Source organism: Vigna angularis, chromosome 2, assembly GCF_016808095.1.
Source record: "Vigna angularis cultivar LongXiaoDou No.4 chromosome 2, ASM1680809v1, whole genome shotgun sequence".
NCBI lineage: Eukaryota > Viridiplantae > Streptophyta > Magnoliopsida > Fabales > Fabaceae > Vigna > Vigna angularis.
The window spans coordinates 12,364,486-12,385,928 of NC_068971.1; the positions used below are offsets into that span (position 1 = coordinate 12,364,486).

At 31.0% G+C, this 21,443-nt stretch overlaps 1 protein-coding gene across 1 annotated transcript; it reads left to right on the top strand.

Moving 5' to 3' along the window:
* The first annotated feature begins 18,781 nt into the window (after positions 1-18,781).
* LOC108327927 (CBL-interacting serine/threonine-protein kinase 14) lies at positions 18,782-20,532 on the top strand. The gene has a single exon (XM_017561662.2). It carries the CDS (start codon positions 19,062-19,064, stop codon positions 20,394-20,396), a length of 1,335 nt encoding a protein of 444 aa, XP_017417151.1. The 5' UTR covers positions 18,782-19,061; the 3' UTR covers positions 20,397-20,532.
* Positions 20,533-21,443: the final 911 nt, after the last annotated feature.

A 21,443-nucleotide genomic window follows, 5' to 3' on the forward strand; every position in this document is an offset into this window, starting at 1 on the left:
AATATCATATACAATTTTAATTTTTAATATTAAAATAAGGAAACTAAAAGACACGAAAGTTGATGATTTCCTAACTATGTTATAATATATACCATCATATGCAATTTGAATTTTTAATATTAAAATAAGGAAACTAAGACATGAAAATTGATGTTTTCCTAACCATGTTATAACTGCAAGGACCATATTTATTTGCTTTGTTGATGATTATTTGTTATTAAAAATATTGATTAATCATCTTCAATAAGATATTTCTGCCCAATAATTTAATTTATCCATAAAACTCAAATTTATAATTTTACAAAAATTTAAGCACATTTTCCTTTCACCAACAACCTTAAACTATTAAACTATTACATAAGGTTGATTTAATAATATCAATAAAACTCTTGTAGAAACACTTTTAATTTGTTAACCATTATAAGGTCGCCTTAGTAATATTAAATAAAATAGTGATAAAGAATACTTTTAGTTTGTTAACGAGACAATTTTATATTTTTAATGTCCTATTAAATAGTGATAAACAATGTGTGTGTGTGTATATATATATATATATATATATATATATATATATACGCGTGTATGTTTTTCAGTTGGTATATTTTAACAATGTGTACCGAGTTTTAGTAGACAAAAATACCCTTATATATTATGGATTCTAAGTTTTAAGGTTAAGGGTATTTTAATAATTTTCATTCTCAAAACTAAAAAAAAAGAAACTCCCAAACCCTTACTCACCTCTCTCATTCCTCTCAACCCTTTCTCTTTCATCTCTCTCACTCCAACCTTTTCTCTGTACTGTAGCTCCAATTGAAAAAAAATCAGAAACTCTTGCCGTTAAACAATTTACCTTTGTAAAGAGTTGAGTCATTGACATATTCACCCTCAGGCAAAGGTTCATTCAAGGTCTCTTCAATTTCACCATCTTCACTAACCTCTCTAATTTCATCATCTGCATATGTTAAATCATCATCTCTAAAAAAACCCTCCAAGCCAATTACCAATTCCTTCGGATGTCATTATGCTTGTGAAAATTAGATAAAATTATATACGACACAAATTATAACATGAAAACTCATTATAAAATCATTTTTTGTAAGAAATTGTTTAACAACGAGTGTTTCTAATTTTTTTCTAGGCCAATTACCAATTCCTTTGATGTCATATGCTTGTGAAAATTAGATAAAATTAGATAAGACAAAAATTATAAAATGAAAACTCATTATAAAATTATTTTTTGTAAAAAATTGTTTAACAGAAAGTATTTCTAATTTTTTCCAGGTCTATTACCAATTCCTTTATGAATTGTTTAACAACAAGTGTTTTTGATTTTTTCAATTGGAGCTATAGTATGAATGACAGAAAAAAGATTAGAATGAGAGAGACGAAAAAGAAAGGATTGAGAGAAATGAGAGAGGTGAAGAAAGATTTGGAAGATTTTTTTCTTTTCAGTTTTGAGAATGAAAATTATTAAAATACCCTTAACCTTAAAACTTAGAATCCATAATATATAAGGATATTTTTGTCTACTAAAACCCGATACATATTATTAAAATGTACTAACTGAAAAACAAACGTACATACATTAACAAACCATATATATATATATATATATATATATATATATATATATATATAAACCTACATGCATACATATATAAATTATATACATTCTTAACAAATCTCAATTTCTTATTATAATTGTAACATTTCTTTTAATTACCATCATAATAAATAAAATTCACACTCTAACAAAAGAAAGTCATTTATGATCATAACAAATGAAAATCCCAGAATATCAAATGCACAGTACCATTAAATTATACAACAATAACATTTGACACTATATTATATTTTTATAACACTACAAAAAAGAAGGGCATTACCGAAGGCCAGAAGCCCTCGGAAACAGCCCAAAACCGTCGGTAAAAGGTAATTACCGAAGGCTTATCGACGGCCAAAGAGCCATCGGTAAATCCCTTGTCGCTAACATTTACCGAGGGCTTTTGCCCTTTGGTAATTACCGAGGGCCAAAAGCCTTCGGTAATTACCGAAGGGCTAAAGCCTTCGGTAATTTCCGAAGGACGAATTTTCTGCTGTCCAGTAACCAATTATGGTGCAGTTTATGATCTGCTTTGGTGCTAATTTCGTGTGATTTTTTATAACCAGAATTGACATATGCAATATAACCAGAATAGAGAATTGACAAAAAGAAAGCTAAACAGATTCAAAACAGTTTTAAAACAGTAATAGAAAGAAAATAGAACCTAATTATGAACAAAATCCTAATTGAAAACTTGAAACAAAGCATAAAACTAATCAAGAGCTTAAAACAGAACAAGTAACTACAAAGGAAGAGAAAATAATAGAAATAAGCAAAGAAAAGTGACCTAAAAGAAGTTCTAAAATAGATTCAAAAACAGCAAAAGAACCTAAGCTAAAACAACATAAACCAGAAAATGAATGAACTTTAAAAGAGCAAAGAAAAGTGACCTAAAAGAAGTTCTAAAATAGATTCAAAAACAGCAAAAGAACATAAGCTAAAACAACATAAACTAGAAAATGAATGAACTTTAAAAGACCTAAAAACTATTATCAACAAAACTAACAACTAAACTAAAACAGATCAGTAACAAGAGTAAGTATTTATAAACTAAAGCAAGAATAGTAAACTACTCTAGGGATTTATAAACCAAACCAGACCTAAACTAAGAGAAAAATAGTTCAGAAAAAAATACCCCTATTTTATTACTAAAACAGATACTAAACACATCTATCAAAGTAAAAGCAAAAATTTTAACTACAACCCCTCACCCCCACACTTAAGAGGCACATTGCCCTCAATGTGTGAGTGAGTAAGGTTTTCTAATCAACAAAAACATACTCAGATCAAACAGCAACAAATATGTACAAGAATAGAAACTGAAAAACACAAAAAGAACAACAACTGAACAAGAATAGAAACAAGACTTAAAAGTAAAACTATAAAACTAAAGAGGAAAAGAACTTATTCAGATTGGCCACAAATCAAAGTTAATTCTTTTTATTTTTATGAAAAACAACATATTATCTATCCTACTATTTATTATGCTACTTAAAGCTATGTAAACTACTATAAAAGACCTATAACTACTATTTAAAAGAAGGGAAAAGAAAGAGCTTATTGGATTTTCTCCACTGTCAGCCAAGATGTTCCTTAGCTCCTTCCCAGCTCTCTGCTTTAGCATCATCAGTTCTCTATTCAATGCTTTCAGCTGCAGCAACCAAATCTCCTCATGCCTTTGCTGTTGATTCTGCAAATTCCAGGCTCTTTGAGCATCATTTATACCTTCTCTTGCATCCATCACCACTTCCTTTGTGTCTGCAGCTTCCTTTGGATGAGTGGCAATATTAGTCATGTCAGCTGCAACAGCAAAATCAAAGTCAATGTTCATCAGTGAATCATCAAACATTTCAGCTTTGTTAAAAGTGAAATCAAGATCATTTTCATGAAGAACCAATGCATCAAAGGTGGGACATATATTATCAGTGCAAACAGTAGGGGTATGGATACGTTCAATCTCAAATGGTGCTCTAAGAACCTTAGAATCAATAACTACTGCAGTGTTAACATCAGGCTCTAAAGGATCTATGCACAGGCAATCAAATGAGCTAAACTGCAAAGGAAACTCCGATAAGACAACTAGAATTTCAAGGTTAAACAACACCTGTGTTGGCTCTTCCTTAGTAATAACAACAGAATCCATAGTTAACTCAACACAGTCCATAAAGCTATCCTCAAAATTGTTGTCCAGACCAATGCACACATTATAAAAATCATCAGAAATATCAATATGTTCTACAACACAAATTTCATCCAGCTTTTCAGTACAATCAGGTATAACAGCAAGAATATCTGGCAAGGGTTTCTCATGCATAAGATTATCAAAGCTAGTTTGTACCTCACCCAAACAGATAGGAAGCTCAAATTTAAAATCAACATGTACTGGCTCCTCAAAAATAACCTCACTAGCATCTATCAAATCAGCAGCTAAATGAACACCTACTGTGAAGCTATCATCAACTGGAATGATGTCAAAATCAGCACATAACTCTAAAACAGCATAAGGTATGTCAATATGTTCAATGGAAAATGCTGAATCTAAAATGTGAGTGTGTGCAGACATCCAAACAGCAGTATCAAGATCCAAGACAGGCTTTATTGGTTCAAGTTGTAAAAGATCAAAAGCATTAATATCAACTTGAATCTCATGTACATGAATAGGAATATCAAGTTCAGAACAAACCTGATCAAGTCCACCAACTACCTCATTATGATTATGGTCAGCTTGAAACTCCATGGTAGAGGCTGCTCCAGTGGTGCTTCATTGATTGTTGCCTCCTTCTCCTCTTTAGCTTTCCTTGTCAGTTGATTGATAGCAACCACTATTTGGGCCACTTGGGTGGTCATTTCTTGAAAATTTGATGCTGCAATCCCCTGCTGCTGATCACAAAATTGATCCTGCCAAGGCTGCACTGACTGGAATTCATCCAGCTCTGGTTCAACATATTGGTGCCAATATGAATCTGGCAGCTGCTGCTGCACATGTCAGGGTTGCTGCTCACAATATGGTTGAAAACAAAGTGGTGGTTGCTGCTGGAAAGCTTGATTGGATGGATGCATAAAATCCTCAGGAATAGACTCATAAAACAGGTCAAATCTTGGTGGTTGAGCATTATAAGGAAAAGAACAGTTATCATATGAAGAGTAGTAATTCATGCTTACCCAAGGCTCACTGGAAGAAACACCAATCAGACCTCTAGTACAGAATTCAACACAAGAAATCTATGAAAGAAAAGAGAAACTATACAAGAATAGTAGATGACGACAATAACAAGAATAGTAGAAACTAACCCACGACCAAACCCAAAGTTGCCAGAAACAGGGCCTAACCTCTTGAGACGATAACAAGAATAGTAGATGACGACAATAGACAAAACCCTACCAGGGACCCTCGACCTTAATCCCTCAACAAAGACCCTACACCTCTTCTATGAATGACCTTACAATAGCCTGCAACCGAAAAATTCAATACACAGAACACATTCCCAATTTGCGAAATGGGAGAAGGACAACTTACCAGTGGCCGCAAACGATGGCAGAATAGACGACCAACCACAATGGTCGGTAAGAGGCTATCTGATAAGTGACGAGAACTGAACAAATGAAGCAGACGGCACAAGGGAGCCTCTATGAAGGAAGAAAGGTGCTTAATAGGGATACAGAGAAAAAACGCTCAAAAAGGAATGTTTCATTCGAAGAGGGAAACTAAACCCCAAAAATGTTTAATCCAATTTCTTGAGCCCTTTATCGGCGGCCCACATCCTTCGGAAGATCCTTCGATAAAAAAAATTACCAATGGCCTATAGGCCTTCGGTAAATACCCGCCGGTAATTTTAACATTTCTTGTAGTGTAAGACTTGTGTGTTGAATTGGACTAAGAGATTTTGCACATGACATATTATTTCATGTTCATATAACGTCATATATCTTAAGACTTAAGGCCTTCTCGTATGATAGGGTAAAATCTATTTATCCGGCTTAAAATGGTTCTCTTTCATACCAATCCAAGTTATAGAAATTTCTATTGGGTCCCATCACTTAAACACCTTTATTTATTTGAGTTCAATAATTAGTAAAATCTAAATAATTTCATTTAGAATTCCTTATTCAACATATCCAACAACCAAGTATTGGAGTGAAAGTAAAATAAATTCACCTAATGAGACCAAACTTGTCTATTGTTGACCATGAGCTCTCTGATTTTTCTAAAAAATATTTTTGCTTAGTGAGAGATTGACTTGTCCAACAACTCAAATATTAAGGCCCACCCAACTAGTAGAATGACCTAAGCTCTTTGGATTTCAAATTTTTTACTTTCCCTATGTGAATGGTTGACTCGTTTAGTGAGCCTGCATAACTAACAAACCTCAACAAAGATATCAATTATTCAAATTTGTTTTAAATGAGTGTATCCAATGTTTTCTCAAGCCACAATAATATATTTAAACTAAAATAATTTTTTATTGAACTTTTTAATGAGTACATGTTAACTCTTTGGAAAATGTACCAAATCGTTACACGTAGTAAATGGAAGTTTGAAGTATCATTTTCTCAAGGGATTTGTGTCTTGTTTGTCTAATATTGTTTATTTATCAAATTCAACTTAGATCAAACGGTAATTGAATCCATAATTACGGAATTAGATTGTAATAACTAGAATTTTAAAGATTACGATTGGAATTTAAGATGAAACTTCATTGGAATTAGGTTTCATGAATCACATTAAAATAAAACACTATACAATATATCATTATTTCATTCAAACATTCATAGCAAGGTATACTCGGTTTAATTCCTTAAGATCAAATTCTAAATATATATGCTGAATTACTAATTTCTTAGTCCATTTAACATATAATTTGCAGTAGAATCAGATGTATAAGAATGACCAAGAAGAATTGATATTATTCCTAGGACCAATCCTCTTAGTTGCTCTATTTATGCCCGCATTCAAACTTACTATCCAATAATAAGAGACTTTCAAATAACATTATATTTTCATACAATGACAGTAAATTAAAAAAAGAGCATATGAACAAACAAAGATATACTGCACAGGAATTTTAGATTAAAATGAGTTCATTACATCCGATCCCAATGAAAAGTGAAATTAGTTACTCCTAGTCATTTAAAACATACAAGTTTGATGAAATTCAATGAAGAACGACGTTTCAATGCCTCGAAGTAGCCTCTGTCAAATTCCTTGAGTTTCTTCGTCTTTTTCTAACCAGAACTCCCTTCATTTCTTTCTTTGTTGACTAAATAACCACTCTCAAAATTACACAATTTGTTGACCGAGCAGGTATGCATGCGTTGAGCGAAAACTCAATTGTTTCTCTGTTAACTAATCTCACTCGTTGAGCGAAACACTCTACGGTGAGCGAATGTCCTTTTTCTTAGCTGAGCAAATACACTGTGACTTATCGAGAAGATCCTAGCATATTCTTCAATAATGCTTCATTTTCCTGTACAATGATGTAACGCAAGTTACCTAACAACTATTGCTTTTTTCTATGAGGAAAACACATAACTCATGAATAAATAGAACTTTGAGAGTATTAATAAGCATGAATAATAAGTATTTTTTTCACACTTATCAGTGCATCCTAGCCATCTTAATCAAACAAAAATTCATTTTGAACATTTTTTAGACCCTATAGTACATGCATACAAAACTTTTAACACTAGTACAAAAAGGGCTTATAATTTCATTAATTTCACATCGCATGAACCAAAATTCAATGCAAAAAATGCATAGTGACATTTTTGTAAATATTTTATCCAAATTGACGTTGAACCCCTCACAACAAATATTTAATTGGAAATTGACATCGACTTTAAGGCCAAAAATACGTCAAACTACCCTAGGTCCAATGTCAATTTCCAATTTGATTTTTGTTGTGAGGGGGTCTAATGTTAATATGTTTTTTAAAATTTTAGAAGCAACACCTGCCTCCTCACCTTTCTCTTTCTTGTTTGTGCGAAACTGTTGATATTCCAAAGCAATCAATTTTTCCAACAAGTATATTGGGTAGTTTGTGGTAAAACATGTGTCATATACACAGGGATTTGAATAAATACACAAAGTTTTAAACTAGTTTGACTTTGAATGAAATAGTATAAAAGGTGCACGAGAAGTGTGAAAATATATTTGATGCAAAGAAATAAAGTTGATTTAAAATAGTAACAACCTACTCAAACAATTTAGTTAAAAAGGTTAACTTCATGATAATAAAGATGTGTTGAAGCTATATTTCACCACTATGTACCTCTCTTGTAATGGTTCAATTATTATTTATAAAGATATAATTAATCACATCATGGGAGTTCTCTTTAAATATAACTCCAAGTCCATTCCTAACACCTAGAGCCTAAGATCATCAAAATTTAATATAATTTCTCAATGACTACTTGAATGAATCACTTGCATTAAGATCATAACTTTATAATTAGCTAGAGTCTTAGATATATTCCTAGCATCTAAAAGCATGAGGATAATTAGTTGGACCACAACTCGAAACCAATTCTCACTCAATCCCATGCTAGCGAAATAAAAACATACTTCAATAAATAAAACAGTACCAATAAAAGAGAGTTCCAAAATGTTACATCTTTGTTTCAACACGTAGAGAGATTTAACTCTTCATAATAGGTGAAAAAAATACAATATCTTGAAGAACCATCCTCTCTTATAAACTTTAATAATGTTCATTAAATACAACAAAAATTGTCTAAGAAGCTCTCTCAAAACCTCTCAAAAGAACCTCTCCAAAAAGTGTCTCAAAATAGAGGTGTAACTTTGTTTCTATAAATTGTCCAAGATAGTGCTCAAGAATGCACTTATTGCTCTAGCTACGAAGGTTTCCTCCATAGTTGGATTTACTCTTGTGGTTTAAGCCTCATGCTTTGATGCTTCATCCCTCAAGATAACTTCTTTGAGAATGAGTCTTTATGAGTTAGCCTCAGGTTTAGTGTTTAACGTTTCCCTTTGCAATGTATTTGCTTGTGTGGCTCAAGCCTCAACTTTGCCACTCAGTTGCACCAATATTAGTTTTTTTCCAAAATTGTTTGAATTTCATCCATTTTCTTTATTTTTTCAATTTGTCTCTCTTTTGATATTAAGAATTGCAAAACTAGCTAAACTAAGGTGATTATACAAAATTTTAACAAAATAAAAGTGAGATAAGTGTCAAATTCATCTCAAAATTAATTTATAGTGGGCTTTTATCAGAAACCTACCACGAAAGTGCAACAAGGATGACACCAAACTCCTAGGAGGAAGTTTTTCAACCCATTCACTCAATCTTGGCATTGTGGTGTTTGTGTAGGATCAAGCTTTCATTCTCTCGATTGCATTTAGATTAAGGTTGGTATTTAACCATTGTTGTGTACTCTAAAGGTAACATTTTTATATTTATGGGCTAACTTTGATTTTAAAAATTAACTAAAAATAGCTAAAAAGTAATTTTTGATTCAAATTATTTTTGTGGGGACTTCTATTATTTTGTGTTTGAAGTATAATATTCAAATCTAAGATATTAATCATATATTTAGAGTTGTGGAGATTTTATGGTGAAAATCTCCAAATGGTCGTAACTTTTGTTAGGGACTTCGGATGAAGAGACTCCAAAGTTAAAAAATGTTGAAAATAGGTGATCAATATGCTAGTCGATTTTTTGAAGAGATTGAGGTTATGAAACTTTAAAAAATTCATTAGTTAATGTACTTTTTTTATTTTCTTAGTATTTTTTACAAATTTTTTTAATATTTTACACCTATATTTGAGATACTCATATTAATTAAAAAATCATGGAAATTATTGTGATATATTATTAATTTGTATATTAATTTTTCATGTTTCAGTAAAGAAAAATATTGACAACTTTTTAAAAGGAAAAACGCTACAAATTAACCTATGTTATTGCTCTTATAACAAACATTAATTACACCTACTATATATAAATACAATAACGTTTATTAGAAGACAATAAATAATAAATTGACATCTTCTGTTAAGACGTCAGCCAACAATAATAGACATTAAAAACTTCTTTTCTATTAATTTAAAAATTGACTCAATATTATAGTTCTCTGTGCCAAAATTCCTATAGTACACCATGATCTTTTAGACAAATGATAATCAAAATCTTAGAAAAATTGTAAAAAAAAAAATATGACAACTTTTAAGGAAATAATAATTTTTATAAAATAAGACTCAATTAACTTATCTTTTTGTATTTTATCTTTTATATTTTATAAGTTCAATTTTTTTAACAATAAAATATAATTAAATCTTTATTTATAAAAGACTGTCTATTCTTAACAATTATTAGGTTCCACGACATTCAAATATATTAAATTTAATTTTGTTTTTATTTCTTAGATAATATAATATGATTAAATAATAAACAATATTTAATTATTACAAAATAAATATATCACTTAATAATAAACAATATTTAATAGTTTAAAAATATTCATATTTTAATTAATCTAAGTTAGGTATTTGTTTTAAAGTCTGATAATTTTTTTAACAAAATAAATAATTTAATTAACATCATTTGATATTATTGCCGGTTAATGCCTATTAAAATTATTTAAGATGACATTTATTAATTATATATATATATATATATATATTTATTGGTTGTGAATGTTAACTGACTCCTAATGATATAGAAGAAAAAAATTAATCATGTTTAAATAAATAAAAATCAACAAATATTAAAAAATCATAATAAAATACGTTGTACAAGTTTAAGTGACTTTCTTTTTACTTTCTTTATACTTCAATTTTGTCTTGTTGTTTTTTCAAAAATTCTCTAAATTTTTAAAAGTTCAACTAAAGAATTAAAAATAACAAATATTTAGTTTGTACAAAAATTTTAAACTTTTATTGATATGTAATATTTTGTGTTTTTGTATCAGAGTAGAAATTATTTTATTAATTTAATTATTAATTTACCTATAGTATTAAAAACACTACATATTTTATTTCCTATAAATACTCTTTTAACATCTTTTAATAGATTAAAAGAGATTAAAAATAATTTTCATTGTGATTAAATTAGATAATTTTTTAAGTATAAGAGAAAAGCTAGAGTTTAATATATATATATATATATATATATATATATATATATATATATATATATATATATTATAATAAATGAGTAATTTTATTTTGAAACTAAATTTATAAGTATTGATAAGATTTAATTAAGTTATAAGATTTTGATAAATTTTTCCGATTTATTAAATGGTCAAATAATTTATATTTTTTAATTGAACTATGTTGTTTAATATATTTTTTATTAAACAAGCGATATTGCGATTTAGTGGCTGATGTGACTATATCAGTATTTATTAAAAATTTAATTAAGAGTTTTAAAATTTATCAAAAGAATTAAAATTTATTAATCATATTCATAAACATTACTCAATGTGTAATTAGTCCGAATAGCATAGACTAGTATCTTTGAAGTAAAGATTCAAATTGGATTTTTAAACAAATACAATTAAAAGAAAAAGAGAGAGAGAGAGTGGAGGTTTTGTTACGAGGTATAAGACTTATATAGAATAAATAAGTTTTCCAACCCACACATGAGCTAATAATACTAAGGGTTATTAAATGCATTATTTTGTGAGGGTTTATAATTATGAGGTATACATTAATGTTATTGAATGTTATAGTCATGTCGTAGAGTAGTGATGTAGTAGTGTGCATAAGACAAAGATAAAACATTAATGTCAGCAGATACCTGGATTCTTGAAAATTAATAATATAATATTATGAAAATAGAAAACTTAGTTTGAACGGTTTTCAGCTTCTCTTGGACATTGGCCATAGAGGGAAGAGAATGGAAATGGATCATTTCTTCATTTTCGTGCACTTCTTTCTTTCCTTTCTTCTTTCAACTATTAATTAATGAAGATAATGAAAGCAAAAGGAATCTATGCTATTGTTGCACTCCCTTCACTTGGAATATTCTACAAGATAACTACTCATTAATAATTCTCTCTATTTTTAATGTTAAGTATATCAAGTTTAAGTTAATACTGTATTAAGTTAAACACATTACCACGTACCTAAGGCAATAAAAATTCATCCTTTTAAGTAATATTTTACATGCGACCAATAAATAATAATTGTAGAAATCAAGTAAAAATAAAGTGTCATTTTGATTGAAAATAAAATGAAAATTGTTTCTTAAACTAAATGGGCGATCTTTTATTTATTGGAATTTATATTAGTGACGCATGAGCTTGCAAAATATCTCTCTCTTTTTTTTTTGTTATTTATTCGCAAGTTTACGTATAGTGAAATATGTACATATACGTTGACAAACTTCTTCATAAATATTTTGTAAGTTAGAAAAACATTTATATCAAATTTTAAAAGAAAGTATGTGAAAACTATTACAAATTACCAATGTATAAATTAATTGTAGTTTAAAAAGTTTAATTTATATTGTTTTGTTACTTTTTATCTTAAAAATGTTTGTCAATAAGCTTGCTTAAAAAGCCGATATGTATGTATTTTTGTCTTCAAATATCATCATATTATACATTATTTTTATGTTTTAGATGTTAATTTATAAACAGTTTGAGTTTATCAAGTGCTATAAAAATATTATTTAACATGATGACATTGTACAAAATGATAGATAATAATATGAAGTGTTATTATAATATTAAAGAATAGAAATTCATCCTAAACACTAGAAATCACACTACTAAAATAGATTCTTACGATTTTTAAAATTTTTAATAAAATTTATAATATATATTTCATCAATTTTAATTTATTGATTAGTAGTTATAAAGAGTTGGACCTCAAAATTGAGGAGATGATGTGTCACTGTTTTTTAATAAGTCATCAACTTTCACGTATTATTATTGTAGGATGATGTTATAATCCATTTGTTAAGAAAAAATATTGACTAATATTTTTTAACAAATATACTCAAATTAAGAATGTTCAAAATAATGAAATTAAATTTAAAAGCAACCGTAGTAATAGAACTAAGAAGTCTATTTAACCTAAAAAAATAAAATTATTTTTTATAAATAAAATTAATTTAATATAAAATTTTCAAAAATCTAATATGAAATTATTTCTATGTATTAAAAAATAAATCTCTTATTCTTATAATTCATTTGGTAAAATGTTAAATATCAATAGAAGTAAGTATTAGGGATCTAAGATTCAATTTGTGACGTATGCTCTAACAAAATGACCCTTTGAGAAAGAGGCTCTTCGTTAGTAGATTGGGACATCTTCTAAGTCAAAATTAAAACTTCCTTTAAACTTCCATTTTAACTTATTATCCAAATATCAATGCTAATCTCACTACATTTGTCGTGCTGTGCTGCATGACAAACACTTAGACAAAGTGAAAAACAAAAACAAACAAAAAACATTAAGAAAAGATGTTTTGTACATTAGGTGGCTGACGTATTAAGGTTGGGTGAGACACTAACCTAATTAAAATTTAATTTATTGCATAATTTTATTGTAGCATGAATGTAAGTAAAAATATATTTATAGTCAAAACGTTTACACATCCATGAATTATCTAATATTTGATTATGAGGGCAGGATTATATGAGACACTGTTCGTCGACAAAATTTAACAATACGTTCTTGTCTGTGAAAAATAAGTTTAATGCTACATTTTATTTGTCACACACACACACACACACACACACACACACACACACACACACACACACACACACACACACACACACACACACACACACACACACACACACACACACACACACACACACACACACACACACACACACACACACACACACACACACACACACACACACACACACACACACACACACACACACACACACACACACACACACACACACACACACACACACACACACACACACACACACACACACACACACACACACACACACACACACACACACACACACACACACACACACACACACACACACACACACACACACACACACACACACACACACACACACACACACACACACACACACACACACACACACACACACACACACACACACACACACACACACACACACACACACACACACACACACACACACACACACACACACACACACACACACACACACACACACACACACACACACACACACACACACACACACACACACACACACACACACACACACACACACACACACACACACACACACACACACACACACACACACACACACACACACACACACACACACACACACACACACACACACACACACACACACACACACACACACACACACACACACACACACACACACACACACACACACACACACACACACACACACACACACACACACACACACACACACACACACACACACACACACACACACACACACACACACACACACACACACACACACACACACACACACACACACACACACACACACACACACACACACACACACACACACACACACACACACACACACACACACACACACACACACACACACACACACACACACACACACACACACACACACACACACACACACACACACACACACACACACACACACACACACACACACACACACACACACACACACACACACACACACACACACACACACACACACACACACACACACACACACACACACACACACACACACACACACACACACACACATATATATATATCAAGCCTTTATCTGCTTAAAATTCGAAATGGTAGAACAAATAAAAAATAATGTCCTACATAGTTCAAACTTTTATGAAAATTATATGAAAAAAAAATGGTGTTGCTGGTTATATTTCAAACCTTTAACCATATAACATGGAAAAGTACAGCAATTGCATGTGAATAAGAATAATAGTATTGTTATTATTATTATAATTATTATTATTGTCGTTTTCGTCATCACAAATGCTAAGCTTTGTCCGTTTCAAATATAGCAGGGATACCTAAAAAGATCGAAAGGAAACACATTGTTTTCAGTGGTGTAAGAAATCGACCATGTAAAAGAGTCTTCATTTTAAAAATAAAATTTGTTGTTTTTGTTATTTATCCTTTTCTTCTACCTTAATAAAATCTTTCTTTAGGAAAATAAAATGCTTTACTAAATTCCTTAATGATTATTTATCTAAACCACGTTAATGCTTGTTTCCTCAATTTTTACCTCATTATAATTACAGAAATTAATTCAGTCACGAGTTTTTGAATTTTTTTTTTGTGAAAATTTATGTGGTCATTTATAAGTAAAACTAACGTACATTACAAATTAAATATCAAAATTAGAAAAAAAATATATATTTATTGAGTAATCAATTGAATCCGTGTAATTAATTTGTGGTGTAGGAAAAATGAACACAAACTCTGTTTGGATTTATGCATTACAATGACTGGAGGTCTGAAAACACGTGAAGGCTCCGCTTGTTTTGTTCTAGTACACTAATTCCTGGAATTTTCGATGCCTGACATGTGAGGAGCTTGCTCTACGAATGGGGACCAATAACCATTAGGGTTAATCCTACAACCAAAGGACCACTCTCACTTATCTCTAACAAAATTCCATCGCTTCATTTAATATTTAATGTGCTCTATCATTTTCTTCACAGATTTTTCATTTACATATTTATTTATTATGACTAGTATGTTTTTCACCTCGAAATATTATTTACTTTATAGTTTTGTTCGTTGTAGTTTTATTCTTAAAAATGTCTCAAAAAATATAAGACAAAAATATATTTAAAATGTTTTAGACTTTAATTATTAAAAGATGTGAGATAATTGAATGTAGTTGAAATTATCTTCATACATAATAGGTATACTAAAATTAAAATAAGTGACACAAAATCATTTTAAGTATATAGACGTCACCACATAAGTTCATGTTGTTATTTAACATAAGCAATTACATGGAAACTTGTTAAATTACATATATTTAGACCATTTTATTGCGCATAAAATGTATGAGGTGAAAGATGAAAGTAAAAAATTAAATTTCAGACTCAAGGATATGCAAGTATAATTATAGGAGTTATACCATTTTAATAGTTGAGAAGTGAAAGAGTGATTCCATAAAAATAGAAAAGAAAATGCAAAGTATAATCAAATCGTAGAGAGACTTTTTGGGGATAGTTAAGGAAGTAGATAGTTTATAAATAGGAAATTTTCTCTTTAACAACTTTTTTTTTACAATTTTTTTACAACAACTTATGTGATTTATAATTGATATGTTTCAAATATACACGGACCAATAAAATAGTGACACATTATTTACTGTCAAAAAATTGTTAAAATATCATGATCTCGTAGATATTACACAAGAGAGAAAAGTACCATAATACTATTGTTAGTTTGACTAGAATTAATGATTAATTATATAAAGATATGGAGAGAGAAATAAAGAAAAGAAGAAGAGTGTGTGTTATAAAAAATGATTGGAAAATGTTACGTGAAAATTTTGTTCTGTCTAATACATCAGTAGTTTATGACTTTACGTAAGTTTTTGGAGCTGCATATATTAATCCCAATAAAATATTACATTCCCCTAGATATCATGCACTAATTCTTAATTAGAACTATATTACAATTTGCTTAAGAAAATACATTATTCTATCATTTTGCTTTACACACACATATACATACATATATATATATATATATATATATATATATATATATATATATATATATATATATATATATATATATGCATATAGGTATCTTCATTCTTTTGTGCTAAAAAGGTAATTGTCAACGATATTTATTTTTGTTCGACACTTTTTTTCTTAAAATAGAACAAATTAAAATAGAGACAAAAAAAGGAATACCATGAAAGTCTAAGAAATTTTGAGAATAATTTCATTCAACAAATATTAAAAGCAAACCATCTTCACATGTTTCTTCAAAAATATCTTATACAATATTTTTATTTTATTTCTAAAAAATAAAATACTTTTCTCTTTTTTTCTTTTTTTAAAATAAATTTACCAAAATATGTTAAAAATAATAATAATAAGTGATTATTTCATTAAAAAATATTTGACTTTTTTTAACAGACAAAATCATTATCAAGGGAAACTCGAAATATAATTGGATAATTACACTTACTAGTATGACTGTGGTATTGTATATCAATTTTCTTCATTTTGAAATTGTTATTTTTAGTGATGAGAAAACGATAAAATAATTTGTTTTGATTACTGTGGAAAATGTTTCACCTTTAAAAGAAATGGCTGAAAGTTTTGCTGACATATTTGTCCTAAACATTATTGTTATGGTCAAAAGATATTAAGATCGATTACTCAAAAGTATTTAGAGTTATGATTTCTTTTTTTCCTATATTCGAGAATTCATTTTATCCTTTGTTTTCAGACTTTTCAAATTCTTATCATATTTAGTATTTTAAAAACTCATCCATTTATATTGTAAAATATATTTTAATTTCTCTTTCTTTACTAATCCAATCAACATTTAGACTTAACATTACACAATCTTCTTAGTATTAGTATCGTAAAACATAACCAAAAGTTCTTATATCAAAACCAATTATTGATCCAATTAATATTAAATTTATCAATCCCATCAACATTTGAGTCTAACACCACACAATCTCTTCTTTTTAGTATTAGTTTTGTGGAAGTATGAGATTAAAAATTCTTAAATCAAAACTAATTATTGACTAAATCGATATTGAACTTATTATTAACTCAGTCAGCATTAAACCTAACACCATTATCAACTAAATTATGCCATAAATCTAGATAATGATTTTGTAGTTTTTTTTTTCAATAATAACCACTTTTATTTCTACTTTTTTATATTTTTAATCAAATTATTTCTATTTCTATTATTTTTATAATCTATTTCTTTCCATTCAAATAATATGCTTCATTTTGCAAACATCCTTTTTTTTTTCTTGTTTATATTTCTATTTATTTTATTCTCTTTGAAACGGAGGGTTACCTGTTGAAGGACGAAAGATTAGTATCCTGATTCTACAGCTTGTCCACCTATTGTCGGTTAACCCATACATTCCATTATTAACACATCATTTTATTTTGGACACAAACTACATTTCTGTACCATCAGTTAAAAAAAAACTTAATAAATGATTTTAATCACATTTGTTACTTTGAAATACTAATATATGTTATTACATTATTATAACGAATTGTAAGTATCAAAGTATTTTTTTAATAATAGAAAATAATTTTGACAATCAAAAAAATAATTTAAAAATATACTATAATAATGTAGTAATACAGAGCATGGATTAAATAAAGGTGTAACGTAATTATATGTTTAAATGAGTTCTCAGTTATGATTACTTCTTTTAGTATGATATAGGTTTTACATTCTGAAAGAAAACATGAGAACTCAAAAGTTAAAAACCTACCATTACAATGTAAATACTTTTACTCAGATCTGAAACAAGTGTTCAATAAAAGGAGATAAATACTGAGAAAACTCGACATTCACATCGTAAACATAATCCATCCGAATATCACCTCTGCCACTCAATAAAATCAGATATGCATGAGAGTGTTACAGTAACAGAAATAAAAACGTGTTCATCGTCTACATTTTCGCCATCGTACGACTATCGTAAGATCTTCGTGCACATGGAAGTGATAGCGTGGTACTACCGTAAGATACCTACGAGTATAGATATTTTAATTATTTTTTTTTTGTGTGTTTTCATCTTGAAAATATATACTGATTTTAATGAAATGATTTTTTAAAATATATTTTATAACATAAAAATTAATGTATATAAGTGTATTTAAAAAACACAAACACACAAAATCCAAATTACATAGCTGTCTTGTCTATACTAATCGCTTATGCGGCCATTGAGCTTTCATAATTTTCTCGAGTCATCACGCCCTGTCTCGCACTCCCTTTACATCATTAAACATTGTTTGGCTAACATAAGCACTGAGTTTTTTCAAACTATACGATCATTCTTCCTCATAACGCACTTTCTTATCCCTGCTTTATTTGTACGAATCATCACACTCATTATTAGTTATTCAAACATACTAGGAACCATTAAAAACATGTATTAATAAAACATAAATTTAAGAAATAAAAAATAAGACAGGAAAGTAGTTGTCTTGTTGACGGAAAGTGTGACCATCTTTAAATAGCCATGCTCTTCTGCAGGCTCTCAACAACACATGGATTGTTCCTCTTTTCCTTTGTCCCGAACACACTTCAACTCCACTCATTCCCTTTAGTGGCTCTTCAAGTTCCTTCTTAGATAAGATTTATGCAAATTCCTTCACAAAATCCCGAATATCCAATTACCAACCACCATTGCAGCAACCCCAACCCCAACCCCAAACCTTCGTCCAGGAAAAAAACTTCGCTTTAAATTCTCTCGGGTTCACTCAGTTCGTTAGTTAGTTACTCCAACCATGAGAGAGCCGCAGAACGACACCCTGGCGACCCAACTAACAACCACCAACGACGACGTGCCATCTGCCGTCGTTTTGTTCGGGAAGTACGAGTTGAAGAGGTTACTGGGAGTCGGCGCGTTCGGCAAGGTGTACCACGCCACAACCGCCGTCACGCGCCAGAGCGTGGCGGTGAAGGCCGTCAGCAAAAGCAAGGTCTTAAACGGAGGTTTTGCTGCCAACGTCGAACGCGAGATCTCTATCATGCGCCGCCTCCACCACTCCAACATCATTGACCTCTTCGAAGTACTCGCGACGAAGACCAAAATCTACTTCGTCATGGAGTTTGCCGCCGGCGGCGAACTCTTCCACACGGTAGCCAGAAAGGGGCGCCTCGAGGAGGAGGACGCCAGGTTTTACTTCCGGCAACTCATCTCCGCCTTGAAACACTGCCACTCGCTCGGCGTGTTCCACCGCGACCTCAAGCTCGATAATTTGCTGCTCGACGAGAACGGGAATTTGAAAGTCTCCGATTTCGGGTTGAGTGCAGTCACGGGTCAGATCCGACCCGACGGGTTGTTACACACTATTTGTGGAACCCCTACCTACGTGGCACCCGAGATTCTGTTGAAGAGAGGCTATGATGGTGCGAAAGTGGATCTGTGGTCGTGTGGCGTCGTTTTGTTTGCGCTCACCGCAGGTTATTTACCATTCAATGATTGCAACGTCACCGTTTTATTCAGAAAGATTTACCGCGGTCAATTCCGGTTCCCTAGGTGGATGTCCAGTGATCTGAGGTACCTCTTATCACGCTTGCTTGACACAAATCCCGAAACCAGGATTACCATTGATGAGATCTACCAAGACACGTGGTTCAACGCGGGTGAGGACCAGTACGAACCGGTTCGGGTCAAGGAGAGTGAATGCGTATGCGGGGATAGAGGAACCGGGTTCAAGTCGCTGAACGCGTTCGACTTAATTTCTTTTTCGACAGGTTTGGACATGTCGGGTCTTTTCGAGGATCCGAACGGGTCGGATTCCGTGGAACGGGTTGTTTCTGCCGCGTTACCAGAGAATATTATAGAGAGAGTGGAGGCGGCAGCGGAGGAGGGGAAGGTGGTGGTAAAGAGGGAGAGAAACGGTGGTGGAGCGAATTTGGAAGGGCAGGACGGTAATTTGATAGGTCTCGTAGTAGTTTACCGGTTAACGGAAGAGCTTGTAGTGGTTGAAATGACGAGAAGTGAGAAGGGAGGGGAATCTGGCGCGAAGTTTTGGAAAGATAAACTGCGCCCTCTGCTTATTGAATTGGCAGGTGAACGGGAAACGCCGGTTTCCGGTGACTTCTGTAACATATAGTTTGGTATCTATGTTTTTTGGTCTGGGTACCAATCAGGATCCATCATTTTTATGGATTGGGTTTATGTTTTGCAGAATTTATAAAATTAAGTACGTAATAAAGATGTTTAATGGAATTTTAGAATACTTTAATACACTTTTATAAGTTTTTTTTAGGGTTAAATATGTTTTTAGTTCCTAAACTATCAAACGATTTTGTTTTTAGTCTCTCTTTCAAATTAAGGTACTTTTTGGTCCTTCACCTTTAGGACACCATAATTTTTCATCCTCAAAAACCAACAGCGTTAAAAAGAAGTTGAGCTCGCTAACGGTGGAGTGTCACGTCATGTTTTTTTCTGACACTGAGTCAATCTGTCCCTTACCGTATGGTAATGTCAAACGGTATTGTTAATGGCCGAACAGTATTGGTAAGGCCGAATGATTATAATGACTGAATAACCGAACGGTATTGGTGATGATCGAACGGTATTGTTAATGACCGAACGGTATTGGTAATGACCGAATGATTATGATGACTGAATGACCGAATGGTATTGGTGGTGACCGAACGATATTGGTAGTGGTCGAATGGTTATGATGAGTGAATGGTGATGATGACCGAACGGTGATGGTGACTGAATGATGATGGTGAACGAACAGTGAGAGTCAGATTGACTCAGTGTGAGAAAAAAGATGATGTGACACTCCACCGTTAGCCAGCTCAACTCCTTTTTAACGCCGTTGGTTTTTTAGGACGAAAAATTATGTTTTCCTAAAGGAGAAAGACTAAAAAGTACCTTAGTTTCAAAGAGGGACTAAAAACAAAATCGCTTGATAGTTTAAGAAATAAAAACATATTTAACCATTTTTTCATATAACTGCAATAAAAAAATTTCCACGAAATTAATCTGAAGAAAGCTGAATTAATTATACTTAGGTAATTAGTTTCTGTCATGAGTTCTTGAATGATAATAGCATACTTAAATTGACTATTTGACATTCATTAATGGAATAAAATATTCTTTTTAATTCTTTGGACGGAATAATAAGAATTTAATTGAATTTTAT

Coding starts and splice junctions, on each gene's coding strand:
- LOC108327927 (XM_017561662.2), top strand. CDS start 19,062: ATGAGAGAGCCGCAGAACGACACCCTGGCGACCCAACTAACAACCACC.